Source organism: Vipera berus (genome assembly GCF_964194415.1).
Source record: "Vipera berus genome assembly, chromosome: 4".
NCBI lineage: Eukaryota > Metazoa > Chordata > Lepidosauria > Squamata > Viperidae > Vipera > Vipera berus.
The window spans coordinates 100,383,482-100,402,638 of record NC_138206.1 but is presented as its reverse complement, the minus strand read 5'-3'; the positions used below and the strand labels follow the sequence as shown (position 1 = coordinate 100,402,638).

At 39.7% G+C, this 19,157-nt stretch overlaps 1 protein-coding gene across 1 annotated transcript in view; it reads right to left on the bottom strand.

The window, feature by feature from the left end:
- Positions 1 to 19,157, bottom strand: part of ABCC4 (ATP binding cassette subfamily C member 4 (PEL blood group)) — a 220,790-nt gene that overhangs the window by 152,198 nt on the left and 49,435 nt on the right. Inside the window, exons 8-10 of the mRNA XM_081326452.1 lie at positions 17,849 to 18,098; positions 14,028 to 14,132; positions 3,782 to 3,871 (exon numbers count right to left, since the gene is read on the bottom strand). Coding sequence (XP_081182578.1) covers positions 3,782 to 3,871; positions 14,028 to 14,132; positions 17,849 to 18,098 — 445 coding nt within the window. The remainder of the gene's footprint in view (positions 1 to 3,781; positions 3,872 to 14,027; positions 14,133 to 17,848; positions 18,099 to 19,157) is intronic.

The following is a 19,157-nucleotide window of genomic DNA, read 5'->3' as shown; positions in this document are numbered from 1 at the left end:
GAAAAAGTTGGGAGCCGCTGCTCTATACCTTTTTATTCCTGTAAAACATCCTTAGTTCTCCTATGTCCTTCAAGAATATTTTATCCTTTAAATCAGAGTTCCCAAACTTTTCTGGCAGACAGGGGGTGGTGGTGAGGGGATGGTTCCGCATGAGTGGCCAACAAAAGCATGCATGCAGCTTTATTTGCATGAGCGGTGTGCACATGCACCTGCCACTCACTTAAATAGAGCCTGTGCATGCTCACCCGCTGCTTGCGCGTGTGGATGTGCATGTGTGCTTGCCAGCCTGCTTGCAAACTCCCAATGGCCCACTGGGGCCATTGGGGACCACTGCTTTACATTGTTCAACTCCTTTTTTTGACTCCCTTCAACCACCGTTTGGTTGTTCTTTCCTTTCTTCTCAGTCCATGCACTCACCCTTCATATATTCAGTCTGCTTCCATTTGATAGGACCAATCCATTTCAACATAGATAAATTGATCCTTCACTTTTGTATTCAATCACACCATTCTTTCATCACCCATTCATTTGGGTTCTCATGTGTTTATTGCTTAATTTATAAGCAAACCAACTTCCAGCTGACTCTGCGCAACTTACAACTATTTTTTTTAAAAAAATGCAAGAGTCCAGAAGAGCAAAATACAAAACAAAAACCAAAGTAAAACAAATCAAAACAAAACAAATTAAAGGACTCCAAAGTCACTCTATACCCAAGACCCAGGAAAACAGGCAGGTCTTGAATAATTCCCAGAAGAAAATAACGCGATGCCACATGGTTCTCGATCCTACTTTTGATCCTCTTTTTTCTTACATTACCACACATAGGTAGCCCTCGATCATAACTGAGCTGAACATTTCTGTTGTTAAGTGAGACATTTGTTAAATGAGCTTTTCCCCATTTTACAACTTTGCTTGCCATAGTTGTTCAGAGAATCACTGCAGCTGTTAAGTTAGTAACAAGATTGTTAAGTGAATCTGGCTTCCCCCGTTGCGTTTGCTTGTCAGAAGGTTGCAAAAGGTGTTCACATGACCCCAGGACACAGCAACAGTCATAAACATGAGTCAGTTGCCAAGTGTCCTGAATGGTCTTAAGTGTGAAAAATGTTGGTAAGTCATTTTTTTCAGTGCCGTTGTAATTTTGAATGGTCACTAACGGAACTGTTGTAAGTTGAGGACTACCTGTAAATACATTTCACAGCACTGAATTTACCTTTATGTTTCTTCTGCCATTCACCTCTCACTTTCTTATAACTAAGAGGGCAGAAGCACAGACTATTTTTATTTCTTTAAAAAAACATTCATTCCTTGCAACGGATCATGCATTATTATCTTTCTGAGGACCACTCACTTCCATATGTTTGTATCTTACCATCCATCCTTTAAAGAATCATAGAATAACAGAGATGGAAGGGAGCTTGGAGGTCTTCTAGCCCAACTCCCAGCTCAAGAAGGGGACCCATATCAGAGGTCTCCAACCTTTCTCGGTTGGTGGATCAGAGGGAAAGGGAGGGGGAAGCATTTTACATGTGCATGCGTGCTCGCACACAAACAGGGCCGCAAGCACGAGCGGCGCAAACACGGCGGTGCTAGTGCCCATGTGACCGAACATCAGAGCACCACACAAAAGTGGATGGAAGCAAGGAATAGCTATACCTCCCAAGATATTTTCGAGCATATTAATCCTAATGATATACTTCCAGGGTTGAATTTACCCCAACACATATGGGTGACATACAATAGAATTAGAACGACTCATGGGGTGTGTGCTTGTATAAATGGGGAAAGACATCTTCAGCGCAATGTGATTGCGGGGCTCCCCGACAGACTATCCAACATATAGTGAGGGAATGCACTAATAGAAAATACCCAGGAGATTTTAAGGACTTCCTCTGCGTAACAACGGTAGCTACTGACTGGATTTCCAAACTCGACATCAAACTCTGAAATGTTATTTCTGTTTTCCTCTTAGGTTTTATTACTGCTTCTTTTTAATTGTTTTAACTGTTTTAACTTGTAAGTATGAAATGTTTTTAATATTGTGTGTGACCAGCCATACGCTAAATAAATAATAATACAACGTGGTGCCCCATTTTCTCCATGGGGTGCCCCATTTGCATAGAGGCAGCAGTGCTAGTGCGAGCGGAAGTGAGCACACACACACATGTGCATGCACTGGCCAGCCTGGTAGTGGGCTGCGGCCCACAAGTTGGGGATCCCTGCCCTGTACCATTCTGGACAAATGGTTTCCAATCTAGTTTCCAATGTATAGTAAATATTCTATCAAAGTTCTAAAAATGTATCTGTTTGCTCTATTTGCATATTCCCTGACTCTAGGCAAAGAATCAGACCTCTATCATTACCATGAACATTCCTTATACATTTATTCATAAATTCTTTAAACAATCTAAGGGACATCTTTGTCTTATTTCTTGCACTTTATTTGAATTCACTAACAATGGGCTTCATTTGTATGATACACTGCTGTTACCACATTCAGCAACCAGCCACATCCAATAATGCTCCATATTCACACAAAATATTCTATTGATCAAGCCTCTATCATATGCTTTCTCTAAATCAATATACATTTTTCTCAGATTCATACATTAATGATTTGCAGGCTAGAAAAAAAATCTGCTTGGTACATTCACTCACTGGCACGAAACAGGACTTCACTTCCCAAGTTTTGTTCACATAAAACCTTCAAACAAAACTCTGCCAAACTAGGTAATCTAAATGAAGTTAAAGCCTCAGTAACTTTGCACCCATTCTTGCTACAAGTCTCTTTGTATAAGGAAACAAAACCATTCATCTTCTGATCATGTTATTTCCACTTTAGTTTCTTTCTCTTCTTTCCTTTTTTTCCACACCCATATTTTCCCCAAATCTACTCCACACTACAAAAAATAACAAAATGTCTCATCACCATGTATTTTTCACCAATTCTTTCATATTTTCATCATAAACAATGAGAACCATAATGCCTTTTGATTCAAAATTAATAATAGTCATAATTTATTAAGGTTACTGTACAGTATGTGCTGCCCAACTCTGAGTGACTCTGGGCAATTCGCTAATTGTCAAAAACATTTAGAAATTAAAAAAAAACCCACAAAACAATAAGAAAAAAAAGTGACAGAGAAAACAATCCAGATAGGAACAAAGAAAAAAAGAAAAAGGTGGCTTCAATCAAGCTTGCCAAAAAGCCTGAATGAAGATTCATATCTGTTCATTGCAAATTTATAAATAAACTGATGCTTAAATCTTATTCATTCTTCTGAATTCATTCCTTGACTCAGCTCAATTTCACAAGACAAGGCTAGTTTCAGTAAGATCTATTACATTCTTTCCTTTTCTATTTGTTGCACAGACATAGATACACATACCTGTTTTTCCTTCTCCTATTTCTTTTACTAATTCAAGTCCTTTACTATTTATTTTCCTTCATTCCAAGTTGCTATCTTACCTCACTAGATGTGCCCATTGATTTTGAGTTCCACAACTCATTCTGGATATGTACCTCTGCCCCATATTATTTTTAGCAAGATGCAGACTAGCCTTAATCACACCCATATTACCTGATAATGGGAAGACCAGTATTGGTCAGTTCTGACAAAGCCCACTGTTACCTCATCTTACTCACTCTACATTATACAAGCTTGGATCTCAACAGATTGAAACCCAGAGAATGAACAGGGTGCAAAATATCTGTTTTCAAATGCTTCAGAATTAACTTCCAAAGGACAACTGAAGAGTAAAAAAAATAAAAATCAAGACTTGCCTTTCCCGCTCCCACGGGGCCAATCACAATGAGCAATTCTCCTGCTCTGACAGTCAGTGAAATGTCTTGAAGTGTTGTCATTTCCGTGGTCTATTCATTTGGGAAGAAATCAATATGGTTTTATTATTTATGCATTTATTTATTTGCTTTCACTAACTGAATACAAATAAACAAAACAGGATTTCCTGCGCTCAGTTGTTCAGTCCCTAGTCATCTCACAAGTAGACTACTGTAATGTGCTCTGCATGGGGCTACTCTTGAAGGGCATTCGGATGCTATAGGTGGTTCAGAGTGTGGCAGCACAGGTAGCTTAGAGGCCCCAATGAAGGGCCTTGTGACACCATCGCTCTGCGAGCTGCACTGGTTACCGGTCTGCTTCTGGGTGCAATTCAAGGTGTTGGTGATCACCTTTAAACCCCATCATGGCATGGGTCCAGGTTATTTGAGGGACTGTCTCAGCTCACTGGGATTGGCCCGTATCCCTCATGCCGGCAGAGGAGGCATGCTGTGGGTCCCATCAACCCAAGTATTCCAGCTGCAGGGGTCCAGGAGAAGGGTCTTCTCTGCTGTCAGTCCTGCCCTCTGGAACCTCCTATCTCTTTGTAAGGGCCTGAAGACGTGGCTGTGCCAGTTGGCTTCAGGTTCCACTGGGGGATCAGTACAATGGAGGTGATTGATTAATAACAGATCCCACCTCCCGCATTTCACCCACATCCCCCTCCATGTGTATTTTGTTTTAATGTTGGTTTTTAACTTTTTATATTTTAGATTTTATGTAACTGTAAGCCGCCCATAGTTAACCCAGGGTATGACAGGCGGCTAATAATTTTTTATTTTTTTTTTATTGAAAAGTTTAAAATACAGTTTTCCTTTAAAAAAACCCCCTTCCCCCTCCCTGCTCCCCCCCTACCTCCCCCCAACCTCCCTCCCTCCCCCCCTCCCTCCACCCCCCCTCCCCCCCCGACTTCCCAGAGCTAAATACAAGGTATATATATATAAAAAGGCAATCATAAACAACCATATACTAACAACTATAAATTCTAAAATCCATCACTCTCTAGCTTATATAGGATAAGACACACCTTAACAATATTAAATATATATAAAAAACTAGAATAAAAAAGAGAAAGAGAAAAAAACACGAAAGAAGACTTATTCGAATGCTACATAAAACTTCTTAACCCTATACTTGTTCTGGATAAACTCAATCCATTTTCTCCATTCCATAATATAACGTTCTTGCGAATGATCTTTCAAATAGGCCGAAATCTTCGCCATCTCTGCCAGGTCGGAAACCTTTAAAGTCCACTCTTCTATGGTCGGCAGTTCCTCTTTCTTCCAATATTGGCCTATCAAAAGTCTTGCCGCCGTAATTAAGTTCAACATCAGCTTGGTGTCCACAACTGTAGCGTCTGCAATTATTCCCAACAAAAAAAGTTGCGGACAAAACTTTATCCTCTGTTTAAAAATCTTCTGCATATTCCACCAGACTTTTATCCAAAAAGCCTTAACCTTCTTGCATGTCCACCATATGTGAAAATATGTTGCATCTTCATCACCACACCTCCAACATTTAGGCTGATAATTCGGATACATACTTGCAAGCTTTTTAGGATCTAGATGCCATCTATAAAACATTTTGTAAAAGTTCTCTCTTAGATTTTGAGCTTGAGTAAATTTTACGTTTCTCACCCAAATCTTTTCCCACGTGTCCATTGTAATAACTTCCTGGATATTTTGGGCCCATTTTATCATACAATCCTTAACAAGCTCTGTTTCCGAGTCAATCTCTATCAATGCAAGATATATCCGTTTAATATGTGCTGATCCCTGATTTCTAATCTGCTTTATCAAATTTTCATCAGTCATTGTAAATCCATTTTTCTGGTCTTCTTTCCACCTGGCCCGTAATTGGATATATTGAAACCAAGTTTGAACAACCTTCTCTTCTCGCAAGAGGCTATATGATTTCAAACACCAAACATTCCTTTCCAGGCTTAAAATTTCCTTGTACGTAGTCACATCATGTTTGAAACCAGCATGTATATTTTCTATTGCGTGTTTTGGAATTGCCCACAATGGTATCTTGCTGCTTAGCTTATGTCTATACTTCTTCCAAACTCTCAGCAATGCCTGTCTTAAAATATGCATCCTAAACACAGTATCTACCTTCTTATCATACAACAAATATGCATGCCAGCCAAACAACAAATCATGGCCCTCAAGATTTAATAACCTCAATTGCGTCAAATTAATCCAATCGCTTATTCCTACTAATGCAGCAGCTTCATAATATAATTTAAAATTAGGCAATTTAAGGCCACCTCTCTCACGAGTATCCTGCATAATCTTAAGTTTAACTCGTGGCTTTTTCCCTGCCCACACAAATTTATTGATACCACGCTGCCATTCCTCCAAGTTAGAATCTTTCTTAAGAATCGGTATCATTTGAAACAAAAATAAAAATTTGGGCAGGACATTCATTTTCACTGCTGCAATCCGTCCCAACAAAGACAATTGCAATTTTTGCCAACTCTCCAATTCTTTTTGAATTTTCCCCCATAGTTTTTCATAATTATTTTTATATAGCTTTGTATTAGAGGGCGACAAAATCACCCCCAGATATTTAACCCTTTTAACAATCTCAAATCCAGTTAATCCTTCTAAGAGAGCCTTCTGTGAAACTGTCATATTTCTAGCCAAAATTTTAGTTTTCTGTGTATTTACTTTAAATCCAGAAACCTTCCCATATTGTGTTATTATCTCCATCAGGTCCACAACAGAGTTCTCTGGCTGGGTCACTGTAACAACCAGATCATCTGCAAATGCTCTCAATCTATAATCCTGATCTCCAACTTGTATCCCCTTAATTTTTTCCGAGTTCCGAATCTTAACCAATAGTATCTCTAATGTTAACACAAATAACAAGGGCGATAACGGACACCCTTGCCTTGTGCCCTTCTCAATATTACATACTGCTGTCAGGCTATTGTTAACTATGATTCGGGCAGTTTGTTTTTGATATAATGCCCTAATCGGCTGTAAAAAAATTTTCCCAAAATCCATTTTATCTAAAACTTTCAACAAAAATTGCCAATTCAATTGATCAAAGGCCTTTTCAGCATCTAAAAAGATTAGCGCTGCAGAGATCTGGTTGTGCCTTTCCAAAAACTCTAACACATCAACTATATGTCTCACATTATTTTTCATTTGCCTACCACTAATAAACCCCGTTTGATCCCCATGAATCACCTGTTGCAGAACCCTCATCAGTCTATTAGCCAAAACCTTAGCAAATATCTTATAATCTGTATTTAAAAGCGATATCGGTCTGTAATTTTTAACTTGAGTAGCATCCTGGTCTTCCTTCGGAATCAAAGAGATAAAAGCTGTTCTCCAAGACGGTGGCACCGTTCCCCCCCTCTGAATTGTCTGAAACAGTTCCTTTAACGGCTTTATCATCTCAAATTGTAAATTTTTATAATAGGCCGCAGTCAAGCCATCCGTGCCTGGCGCTTTATCCACCTTCAGGTCCTTAATTGCTGTAAGAATTTCTTCTTCTGTAATCAGTTGATTAATCCCCTCTTTTTGTACTTGCGTAAGAACCGGGATGCTAGCATTCTCCAAGTATATATCAATATCTTTTACATTAATTTCCTCTTTAGTATATAATTTCGAATAAAAATCCACAAAAGCATCCTTAATAAGATTCTGTTGAAACACAACCCTTCCTTTATACTCAATCTTATCTATATTAGAGGCCCTTTGTTTTTTCCTCAGTCTATAAGCTAACCATCTGCCTGGTTTATTAGCGTTGCAAAAAGTATTGTGCCTAGCAAACCGCAGATTGGTTGCCACTTGATCTGCCATTAATTTATCAAATTGTCCTCTTAGCAGTCTAATAGCCTCCTTGATCTTCACATCCTCTGGATTCAAAATCAAAGCCTTTTCTTTTTCCTTTATTTCATTCTCCAGTTCTTTCCTTCTAGTTTCCACTGCACGTCTATGTCTATTATTCATATATATCAACACCCCTCTCATATAGGCCTTGCTAGCATCCCAAACCATGTCCATAGAGGTACCCTTATTCATATTAATCTCAAAAAAATCCTTCATCCGCTGTTTGCATTCTTCCACATTTCTCTGATTTCTAAACAAATTCTCATTTACGGGCCACGAGCGCCTGTCTCTTTTCTCCTTATCAATCTCCAACCAAACTGGACTGTGGTCAGAAATAGTTCTTGCACAAATCTTCACCTTTTTAGTTCTCAAAAAAAAATCATTAGTCAACAAAATAAAATCAATCCTCGAAAAAGATTGGTGTCTGTCAGAATAAAAAGTATAATCCTTCTCCTGCAAGTGTCTCTCACGCCAAATATCTCGCAATTCCAGGTCATCCTTCATTTCAAAAAAAGATTTAGGCAGTCTAGCATGACTTGGAATGCGCTTAAAAGCTCCAGCCTTGTCCAACTGTACATCCAAAACACCATTCCAGTCTCCCATAAAAATAAAAGATTTATAATCCAACTGGGTAAGCTTTGTGTGGAGTAAGCTAAAAAAATCAGCTTGTTGTTGGTTAGGTGCATATAATCCAACTAGAAGCGTCTTTTTACCTTCTAACAACAGCTCAATCATAACATATCTTCCATGCTTATCTGCTTCAATTAAGTCTGCTGTTAAGGCACTTTTAACATAAACAACCACTCCATTTTTCTTATTCTCTGCAGAGGCAACAAATTGCGTACCCAGTCTCGAGTTCAATAAATGCTTTTGATCCAAAACTCTAATATGCGTTTCTTGCAAACATATAACATCTATCTTAAATTGTTTTAAATATTGAAAAACTTTCTTCCTCTTCTGCGGTGAATTTAGTCCATTAACATTCCAGGTTAGAAATTTAGTTGCCATGCATATCCTCCAAAAGCTCTTGGACCACAGCCTTGATAGGACTAATTTCTTTAGGCTGTGCTCCTCCCACAGCTTGACTATATGTACGTTGTGAAGAATCTGAAGACTTTTGCTGATCTTGTTCTTTTATTTTCTTTGCTCGTTTTAAAGCAGCACGCGTTACTCTTTGCTCTCTAGGATCATCCAAAAAAGTTGTAGCTTGATCTCCTCCAGCACCACTTTCCTCTGTTTCATCCTCTTGATGTTCTCCTTCTCCAGATCCCTTTCCAGCTTCCAGAAGTGTTAATGGGGTTGCTTTTAAGACATTATTGTAGAAATCACGCGCTTGCTTCACAGTAATCAGCCGATACCTTTTACCTTCATGCATCACCATCAGCCCATCTGGAATCTCCCATCTGAACCTTATATCTCTTTGCTTAAGCTCATGCACGAGAAATGTATAGTCCTTCCTTCCCCTTAAAATCCTTGGAGGAATTTCTTTTAAAACCAAGACTTCTTGTTCAGCAATCACCACTTTAGCATCATAGGCAGCTTGTATAACTTGATCTCTAATCTCTCTTTTTGCAAAATAAACCACCACATCTCTAGGCAACTTTCTCTGTCTGGCAATCCATGAATTCACCCGAAACACTTTATCCATAGCTGCTCTTATTTCAGATGCTGGCTGGTTTAATACCACTTCAAGAGCCTCAGAAATCAGCTGCTTTAAATCTTCTTTAATATTCTCTTTTAAACCTCTGATTCTGACAGCAAACTGCATCTGGTAATATTGGGCTAGGCTTAACTCCCTTTCCACTTTGTCTCTTGCATTTTCATTCTCCCGTGCTTTTACTTCTAATATAGCATTCCTTTGAGCCAGATCATCCATTTTTTCATCTAATTCTTCCACACATTCCGCCACTTTATGCACTGAAGACAAAATGTCTACCTTCATCACGCTGAACTTCTGTTCCATCCTCTCTTCCATTCTCTCCTCCAATTTCTCCAATTTCTCCTCCATCTGTGCAAATTTATCACCCATTGATTGATTGATTGATTCCAAAAGTTTATCCAGAGCATCTCGTAAGTCCTTCGATGTCAGCGCTTCAGGAGGGTGCAACGCCTGTAGTGATGATTGTTGCACCGGCGAGGATCCACCGCTCCGAAGAGTTTTAGGGGGAGGTTTCGCCGCCATCTTTTAGTCCTCAATTATGACGCACTTTCACTTAAAGTTTAAAAAGTCCAACAAGCTAGAGAGTATAGTAAAATAATCCTCTTCACCTTTGCCTCTTGTACCGCTCTGCCTGCTCCTTTAAATCATAGTCCTTTCTTCAGGCAGGGATGGTTCGCAGACGCCTGGCTCTGCTCCAAGAAGTTCGGAGCAGAGACGCCGGCCAGCTGGGAGCAACCCAGGCTTCGGGGGAGTTCAATCCTTCAGCCGCCCAAGCTCCAAGCTCAGGCGGCCCCGGAGAACTCTACCCCTACCTGGGGCCTCACCCCCTCCTCTTCTCCCGAGGAGGGGGCTTCAATTTCGCCCGAACAGCTGATCGGCGCTGTTTCGGGCGAAAAAACAAACAGCTGAGCCGCGGGCAGCCCGGGAAGGCTGTCTTCGGCGCCGCGCCGCCACCGGAAGTCCAAATAAATTTTATAAATAAACAAACAAACATATTTATGAATAAAAATAAAACTGAAGAAAACTAAACAAAAGTATATTCATTGACTCTATTCATTGTTTTATGCATTCAGTCAATCCTGGCTCCTGTTGACTACCTGGACTAGTCCTTGCAATTTTCCTGGCAAGGTTTTCCGGAAATAGTTTGCCATTGTCTGCTTCCTAGAAAGAGTATGATTGACCCAGAATTATTCTGTGACTTCATGTCCAAGACAGGACTGGAACTCACAGTCTCCCAGTTTCTACCCTGATTCTTTGACAACAAACAATAAACTGGCTCTCACAGTGTCAATTTAGTAGGAGAAACAGATTCAAAATGCTACTTCTTAAAATCAATATGATAGTTATAGAAATTATTTGAAATCTATTGCATTTTGATTCTAAGACATTTAATTTAAATGACAACTATTTAAATGTATACTACCGTATTTTCCGGCGTATAAGACGACCCCCTACATTTCCTGTTAAATTATAGGGTTTGGGCTATACTCACTGTATAAGACTACCCCTCTTCCAACGCACACCAAATAAAAATTAAAAAACATCAGATTTGATTTTAATATGGTAATTTTAATTCAAATTACCAACAAAGATGATTGGGGGACTGGAGGCTAAAACATATAGGGAACGGTTGCTGGAATTGGGTATGTGTAGTTTAATGAAGAGAAGGGTGAGGGGTGACATGATAGCAGTGTTCCAATATCTCAGGGGCTGCCACAAAGAAGAGGGAGCCAAGCTATTCTCCAAAGCACCTGAAAGCAGGACAAGAAGCAATGGATGGAAACTAGTCAAGGAGAGAAGCAACCTAGAACTAACGAGAAATTTCCTGACAGTTAGAACAATTAATCAGTGGAACAAACTGCCTCCAGAAGTGGTGAATGCTCCAACACTGGAAGTTTTTAAGAAGAGACTGGACAGCCATTTGTCTGAAATGGTATAGGGTTTCCTGCCTTAGCAGGGGGTTGGACTAGATGACCTCCAAGGTCCCTTCCAACTTATTATTATTATTATTATTATTATTATTATTATTATTATTATTATTATTATTATTATTATTATTATTATTATATTATTATACATGCAGGTACTTAGTAGGAAAACTGTCACTTATAAACATAAGGCTGTTTGTCATCAAACATGTAAACATAAAACAGTGCAAGTGGATTAAACCTTTCCTAATTCACTCTAAAGCTTTCCCTGCGCAGAGCTTTAAGTAACACCAGCTGCCTGCAATTAGTGCAGGTTCGCAACCCACCAGGCTCAAGGTTGACTCAGCCTTCCATCCTTCCGAGGTAGGTAAAATGAGGACCCAGATTGTTGGGGGCAATAAGCTGACTTTGAAATAATGCTGCTGGGGGGGGAAGCCCTTATAAGCAGGCATATACATAGAATGAAGGCTATTGCTAAGCACATTGATTTGTGCTTTAAATTGTAAGCCGCCCTGAGTCTTCGGAGAAGGGCGGGATATAAATGGGATTTTTTTTAAAAAAAAAAAGACCAAATGGGAGATGCGCTCCATGTTTTCCAGCCAGCCCGCCCAGTTCCTGAGTCAAATGTGTCCTTAGAGCTAAGCAGCTGCTCTGGCTGCGGCATTCCCCACCTGCCTTTCAAGTTGGGATAGACTACAGCTGCTTTTCAACTTTAGAAGGAAAGACACCCAGACCCCAGCCTGTAAAAAATCACAGACTGCAGCTTCTACTCCAATTGGTCCCGCTTTCCCTGTGCAGACTAAATGGGAGATCCACTCCAGGTTTTCCAGCCAGCCCTGTCCCTAAAGTTTCAGCACCCGGCGTATAAGACGACCCCTGACTTTTGAGAAGATTTTCATGGGTTAAAAAGTCGTCTTATACGCCGGAAAATACGGTATCCTAAAAGGACCTAGAGAATTTCTGTGGCAGAAAATCATCCACAATTGATACTTGCCAAAAGATGTTCAAAATGATACAACTCAAAATTTAGAAAAGTGAATCCTTTTGAATAGGTAGCTGCTCCTTTTAAAAATATGTATTTAAAATTAAAGATCCCCACAAAAATTTATAAAATGTATTAAATTTTTGAAAATGTTTTGCAGATACACTTATAGCAATTCCGCACAAAAATTCATAACATTTTAGAAAGTAATCTAATTTAAGAGTATTACTCTTAAATGTAAAGTTTAATCACTCGCATCTATCGAGACCAAAAACTAATTATCTGTGAAATATCACATGGGATAAAAAAATGGAAGATAGCATATACGTTCCTCATAGATATGAAACTGATAATGATTTATAAAATTAATGGTTTTTTTCTATTTATACTTAATTCATACCTAATTCTCTTATAAATAGGAAAACCACAAAGAAAAATTAGAAATAGTATTAATTTTAATCGGACCATAAATTAGTATAAACAGCAAGAAATCAGCACGAGAAAATGTTATTCATGTTCAGAAATTAAAAAACGATTGCCATTATGCTTTACTGATTTTCTCATCCTCTTTTATTTGATCCAGGTACCTTCAATAATCCTAAACAGGAAACTTGACTGGATTTAAGGCAATAATCAGGTTTCCAATAAAGGTTGGTATAAACACAATCCATTGTTTCTAATCCTAAAATATTGTTCCACCATGACAGCAGGCAGAAATCAGGGGCCATTGGCTTTCTTAAACATTATGCTTTAATCTCCACAAGGTGGCGAAAATAGCTCATCTTATTCCTTTTTACTTCTTCTAAGGACTTAAACTTTCTGGTCATACAGTCAAGGTTTTCCCTCACTTTGACCTTGCATTGACTTCAACAGAAGCATTCCACTTTCAGCCAGCTGCAATGTAACTTACATTTGTTATACAATTTGGAACATGGTTGTCAGAAAAAGAAAAAAAAAGAAAAACCTAGCAATATAATATGTGCTTTGTAAAGAGATATCCACTGAAAAAGGTAACCCTGCAGCACAGGGATCATAAAAGGAACATCTGACTGAACCTCAGTATACAAGGTACTGTATCTACCAAACCTCTGTTCCTCATAAAAAAAATGTTTTGGAAAAAAGGAGGCCTGCAAAGTCCCCCAAAATTAACCAGCTGAAGTAAACATACCAGTTACCATATCTGGCTCTTATAAAGGCATGTTAAAATATCTCATTTTCTGAATATCTAAATCAGGACAGGTAGTCCTTAGATTACAACCACAACTGAGCCCAAAATTACTGTTGTTAAGTGAGACATTTGTTAAGTGAATTCTGTCCCATTTTATGACCTTTCTTGCCACAGTTGTTAAGTGAATCACTGCAGTTGATAAGTTAGTCACCTGGTTGTTAAGTGAATCTGGCTTCTCCATTGACTTTGCTTGCCAAAAGGTCACAAAAGGGGATCACATGAGTGGAAAGGAACTAAACAAGTGGTTTATGAACAGCCAGCGTGACGGTTTGTGGCAAAGATTTCAAACTGAGGTCCTACCTGATGCCACCATTAAGTTCCTATAGGTCATATTGCTTACTGAAACCAACATTCTTCATTGCATTACTGAATGTATTTTATTTGGAAGGAGGGAGAAAAGCATTTTTAGTTTAACAACAACCTGAAAAGGGGAAAAAAACATTACTTGTTCAGAGATAGCCATTACTATTTCCAAATTTTGCATCATTTAGTTGAAGCTGCAAAAGTGGACCGATTCTGTATTGCCATTCAGAATAAAAGTGATTTACCTTGTCCCAGGAGCAAGTTAAATCGTGTACATTAAGGATAGGATTTTCACTGTTACTTTTGAGTTGTGGTCTAAACTGAGAAATTTCATCAAGGATTAGAAAGTTCTGCATCAGAAAAAAAAGATCGTATAAACACAAAACAAAAAAGATTAATTTATTTTTCGCTGAAATACGTTCACATAATCAAAGGCTTTCCATATATTCAAAGAGCATATCCATAGGGAAACTGAGTTCATTTTAAAAAAAGTAATAATTTTCTGACCAAGTCAATGTTTCTTTTTAAATACATACTGATCTAGAGTTATTATTTTATTATTACTTTAACATGGTTAACTAATAGTTTAGTTTATAATTTACAATATTCCATGTATAGCAAATAAAGATCTGATTATCAACAGGAATGAAAGGTGGTATTCTAACTTTTTTTCTGTGCCTTCTTATATCTAAGTAGCAGTTCTGAGTTTGCCTCACACAGCCTTCTGCAATGATAGGCACTGAATCCTACCTACTACATCCCACGCTCAACTGTGCACAAGAAAAAAGATTTTAAAAACCGCACTAGAATATATAACAGAATAACAGAGTTGAAAGGGACTTTGGAGGTCTTCTAGTCCAACCCCCTGCTCAAGCAGGAGACTCTAGTCCAGTGTTTTTCAACCACTGTTCCGCGGCACACTAGTGTGCCGCGAGATGTTGCCTGGTGTGCCGTGGGAAAAATTGAAAAAACACTGACCTAGGAGACAGCGGTGAGAGGAGGAGGAGGAGGAGGAGGAACAGCCGCGGGCGGAGCGGCGCTGCAAGACTCTCTGGCGGGGAGCGCTGGGCACCGGAGCCTTGACTAAGCTGACGGCCCTACTTCGCTGGAAGCAAAAGCCCGGGAAAAGAAGTGGGCTCGACCTCTCTAGGCACCAGGGCTCCACAGCAGCGTAGCTCCGCCCCCTTCTCTGGCTTCGGAGGGTCTCTTGCTGAAGAGAGAGAAGCTGGGGAGAGGCGACCGGCTCGCTTATCGGAAGAGGACGGACGGGCGGCTAGCCCGGCTCGCCTGAGCTGTCGCGTGGTTGGTTGCCTGCAACGTTCGAAAAAGCTCTTCTTCCCCAGCACGCGCCGCTTACTCCTTACTCCCCGCGCGGCTGAGGATGCGAGACTCCCGCCTGGTCGGCTGCCTGGCTCCGCTTTCTTTGCTCGCCGCGACCCCTTACCCCAGCCCGAAATAGAGGGATCTGACCGCTTCGCTCTTGGAGGCTTTGCTTGCGTCTGAAAAATTACATGGCTGATATTTTTTTTAACCTGTCCTTTTGATACGTTGCATAATAAAATGTCCTTTGGACCAAAGCAATTAAAAACCTTTGGGGTTCCCCCCCCCTGGAGTGAAGTGCTTTTGATGGTAAAGGTGAGAAAGAAAGAAAAAAGGAAGGGAAAAAAGGAGAAAGGGGGAAGGGGAAAAGGGAGGGAGAAAGAAAAAAAAGGAGAATAGAAAAGAAAGAGAGAGAGAGGAAGGGAGGAAGGAAGGAAGGAAGGAAAAAAAGCAGGAAGAAAAATTAAAAAGAAATGCAAGTAGCTTCCAGTTTCCACAACAAGTAGAAAGCAAGAAATTGAGAGAGGGAGGGAAAGAAAGTGGGAGAGAGAAAGGAAGGAAGGAAGATAAAGAAAGAAAAGAGAGGGAGGGAAGAGAGGGAAGGAAGGAAGGAAGAAAAGAAGAGAAAAAAGAAAATACAGAAAGATAAATTAAAAAGAAATGCAAGCTTTCCTTTTCCTTCACAGCAAAAACAAACAAACAAAAGCCCCAAAATAAAATAAAATAAAATAAAGAGGCTAATAATAATAATAATAATAAGAAGAAGAAGAAGAAGAAGAAGAAGAAGAAGTAGTAGTAGTAGTAGTTGGAAGGGACCTTGGAGGTCATCTAGTCCAACCCCTTGAGAACACAGGCCATCCTCGACTTACGACCGTTCGTGTAGCGACCGTGGGGAGGTCCAACGGTGCGGAAAACGGTGGAGTGCCTCGTGATTTTTTTCATGAAACAAGTGTGCCTTTGCCCAATAAAGGTTGAAAAACACTGCTCTAGTCTATACCATTCTGGACAAGTGACTGTTCAATCTCTTAAAAATCTCTAGTGATGGAGCACCCGCAACTTCTGAAGGCAACCCGTAACTGTCAGGAAATTTCTCCTTAGTTCTAGGTTGCTTCTCTCCTTGATTAGTTTCCATCCATTTCTTCCTGTCCTGTCTTGTGCTGCTTTGGAAAATGGATTGACCCCCGTCTGGATGCAATATTCCAAATATGGTCTTACCAAGCACATTATAAAGCAGTAGTAACACTTCACGGGATCTTGATTCTATCCCTCTGTTAATGCAGCCTAGGATTGCATTGGCTTTTTTGGCAGCTGCAGCACACTGCTGGCTCACATTTAGATGATTGTCCACTAGGAATCCAAGATCCTTCTCACAGTTACTGCTGTTGAGCCATGTTTCACCTAATCTGTACCTGTGCATTTGGTTTTTCTTACCTAAATGTAAAATCTTACTTTTCTCACCACTCAATTTCATTTTGTTAGACAGGGTCCAGTGTTCAAGTCTGTTGAGATCCTGCTGGATTTTGAGTCTATCTTCTGGGATGTTGGCTATCCCTGCCAGCTTATTATCATCTGCAAATTTGATGAGTGTACCTTCTATTCCCTTATCTAAATTATTTATGAAGATATTGAAGAATACTGGGCCTAAGACAGAACCTTGGAGTTGCCCATTGCTTACGTCCATCCATGTAGATATGTATAGTTCCATTCGGGACTACATGTTGAATATGGTTGACCTATTCTCCAAAGCACCTGAGGGCAGGACAAGAAGTAATGGGTGGAAACTGTCAAACAGACATCCAAACTAGAACTCAGGAGAAATTTCCTGACAGTGAGATCAATTAATCAATGAAACGACTTGCCACCAGAAGTTGTGAGTGCTCCATCACTGGAGGTTTTCAAGAAGACATTGGACAGCCATTTATCTAGAATGATGTAGGGTCTCTTGCTCAAGCAAGGGGTTGGGACTAGAAGACCTTCAAAGTCCCTTTGACTTCTGTTAATCTATGACTTCTATTCTAAGCCATTAAGGGTCAGACTATTATAATGGCCTCATAATGCCTGATACAGTGAAATTCTCATATGCAAGACCCTTTCTTCCTCTGGTAGCCCTGGCATTGATTTTCCAACCTCCTTGTCAAAGGCCTGGTTCTTCTTGTTAACTTTGCAGAGGTGCTGAATGTGCAGTTCATGGGTTGGACAAAGCCTGTCATCATTTTTAGCAGGTTTCTAAAGCCTTATTACAATGTCTAGGTGAAGATATTTAGTAGAATTGTTCCTACATTCTATTACAGATCCAAATAATGTGAATGAAGGAGACCCTTGCAATAGAATCTATTTGCTGTTTATTGATCAAGGGTGATTTAAAAAGTGTTGCACTATAATTCTGTATTTCCAAAGGGGTTTTTTTCTGTATTTTTCCCTGTATTTCAAATTATCTGATAAAACTGTGCCTCTATTCTTGTCCCTAATCCATAATCATTCCCATTACCTTGAAAATCATTTATGCTCATTCAGTTAAACATCCTTAATCAATAAAAAGCACCATAAATTCAACTTCTAAGCACTTAATCATCCATAACAATTAAGAATTACCCTTAGGGAATTACATAAGGCAAATATTTATTCATTCTCTTTCTCTAGCTATAAAAGATGGAGGCCTGCCTAGAAGAAAAGCATGAGCTACCAACTTGTTAATTATTTCTAATGCTGCCATTAAATTCAACTGAATGCCCCCTTTTGGTAATACCTTGATTCGTGTAATGCTGACCAATGCTTCAGATACTTTCTCAATCGCCGCTGGGAAAAATAGAGTGACTGTCAGCCTCACTGCACCATACAGAGAGACAGCGACAAACACCCGACTCGCTGAAATCGGATTGCCCAGCAACACGTAGGTCATGAATGTCATAAACACTGTGATTTTGCTGGCAACGTAGAAGGATGCCAAGTTCATTCCCCGGAGGTAAGAAGTCTTAAGAACCACTGAAATCTCCTTTCTGAAATCGAATTTTAATAATTTTGATAAAACACGTTATGTATTTATGTATTGCAAGTATTTTTAAGACACTTCAACCAAGCACATCTAAAAGGTTTAGAAAAGCTAAGTAAGAAGAAAGCCCACATTATTAAAAAAAACTAATTCAGCATCAGTAATAACATCAAAACAACAGCAGCATATACCGCATCATCGACTCCACAATGCCTTAAGCAGCCAGGTTCAACTCAAGTTTCAGCTATGGAAGCACAGAAACTTCTTGTTTGGATTATTTCAGTGCACTCCACATAGGGCTGCCCTTGAAGACCATCCAAAAGTTGCAACTGGCCCAGAATGTCACAGTATACACAGCTATGCTGGCTCAGGAATTCTGGGAGTTGAAGTCCATGTGTCATAAAAGAGCCAAGGTTGCCTACCCCTGGCCTATGTAAAGCCCCTATTATGTGAGTGCCACTGGCTTGAATTTTCCTTCTGGATGCAACTCAAGATGGCAGTTATCATTTTTAAAGCCCCACATGGCATAGGCCCATGTTACTCAGGACCATCTCTTCATGAGACTACCTCCCACTAGGTCATATAAAATGGTATCAGGTCCTTTCCCTGATACAGTGACATCTAATGGGACCTAGCAATCGTGCCTTTTCCATGGTTGCTTCTGCCTTATGAAAAACCATCTCCATGGTAATCAGGCAGGCCTTCATTCATCCTCTTAGCTTTCCAGAACGCCATTAAAGTCCTGGCTCTTTACCCAGGCACTGGGCTAGAGTGGTGGAGGCTGGGGGCGGGAGAGGGGTTGGGACACCCTGGGAGATTGATAGAAGTACCAGATATTTAGTTTTGGGTTTAAAAAAAAATACAATTCTTACTGATTTTACAGTTATACTGTTGTTGTAAGCTGCCCAGAGTTGTTTCATGATGGGTGGAGATAGAAATCTGTTAAATAAATAAGTGAGTTGAGGCCATTCACTCTCTCTTAGACCAACCTACCTCACAGAAAACGGGAAGAATGAATGGATATATTTACCTTTGAGCTTCAAGAATAGGGAATCCCAAACTGGAG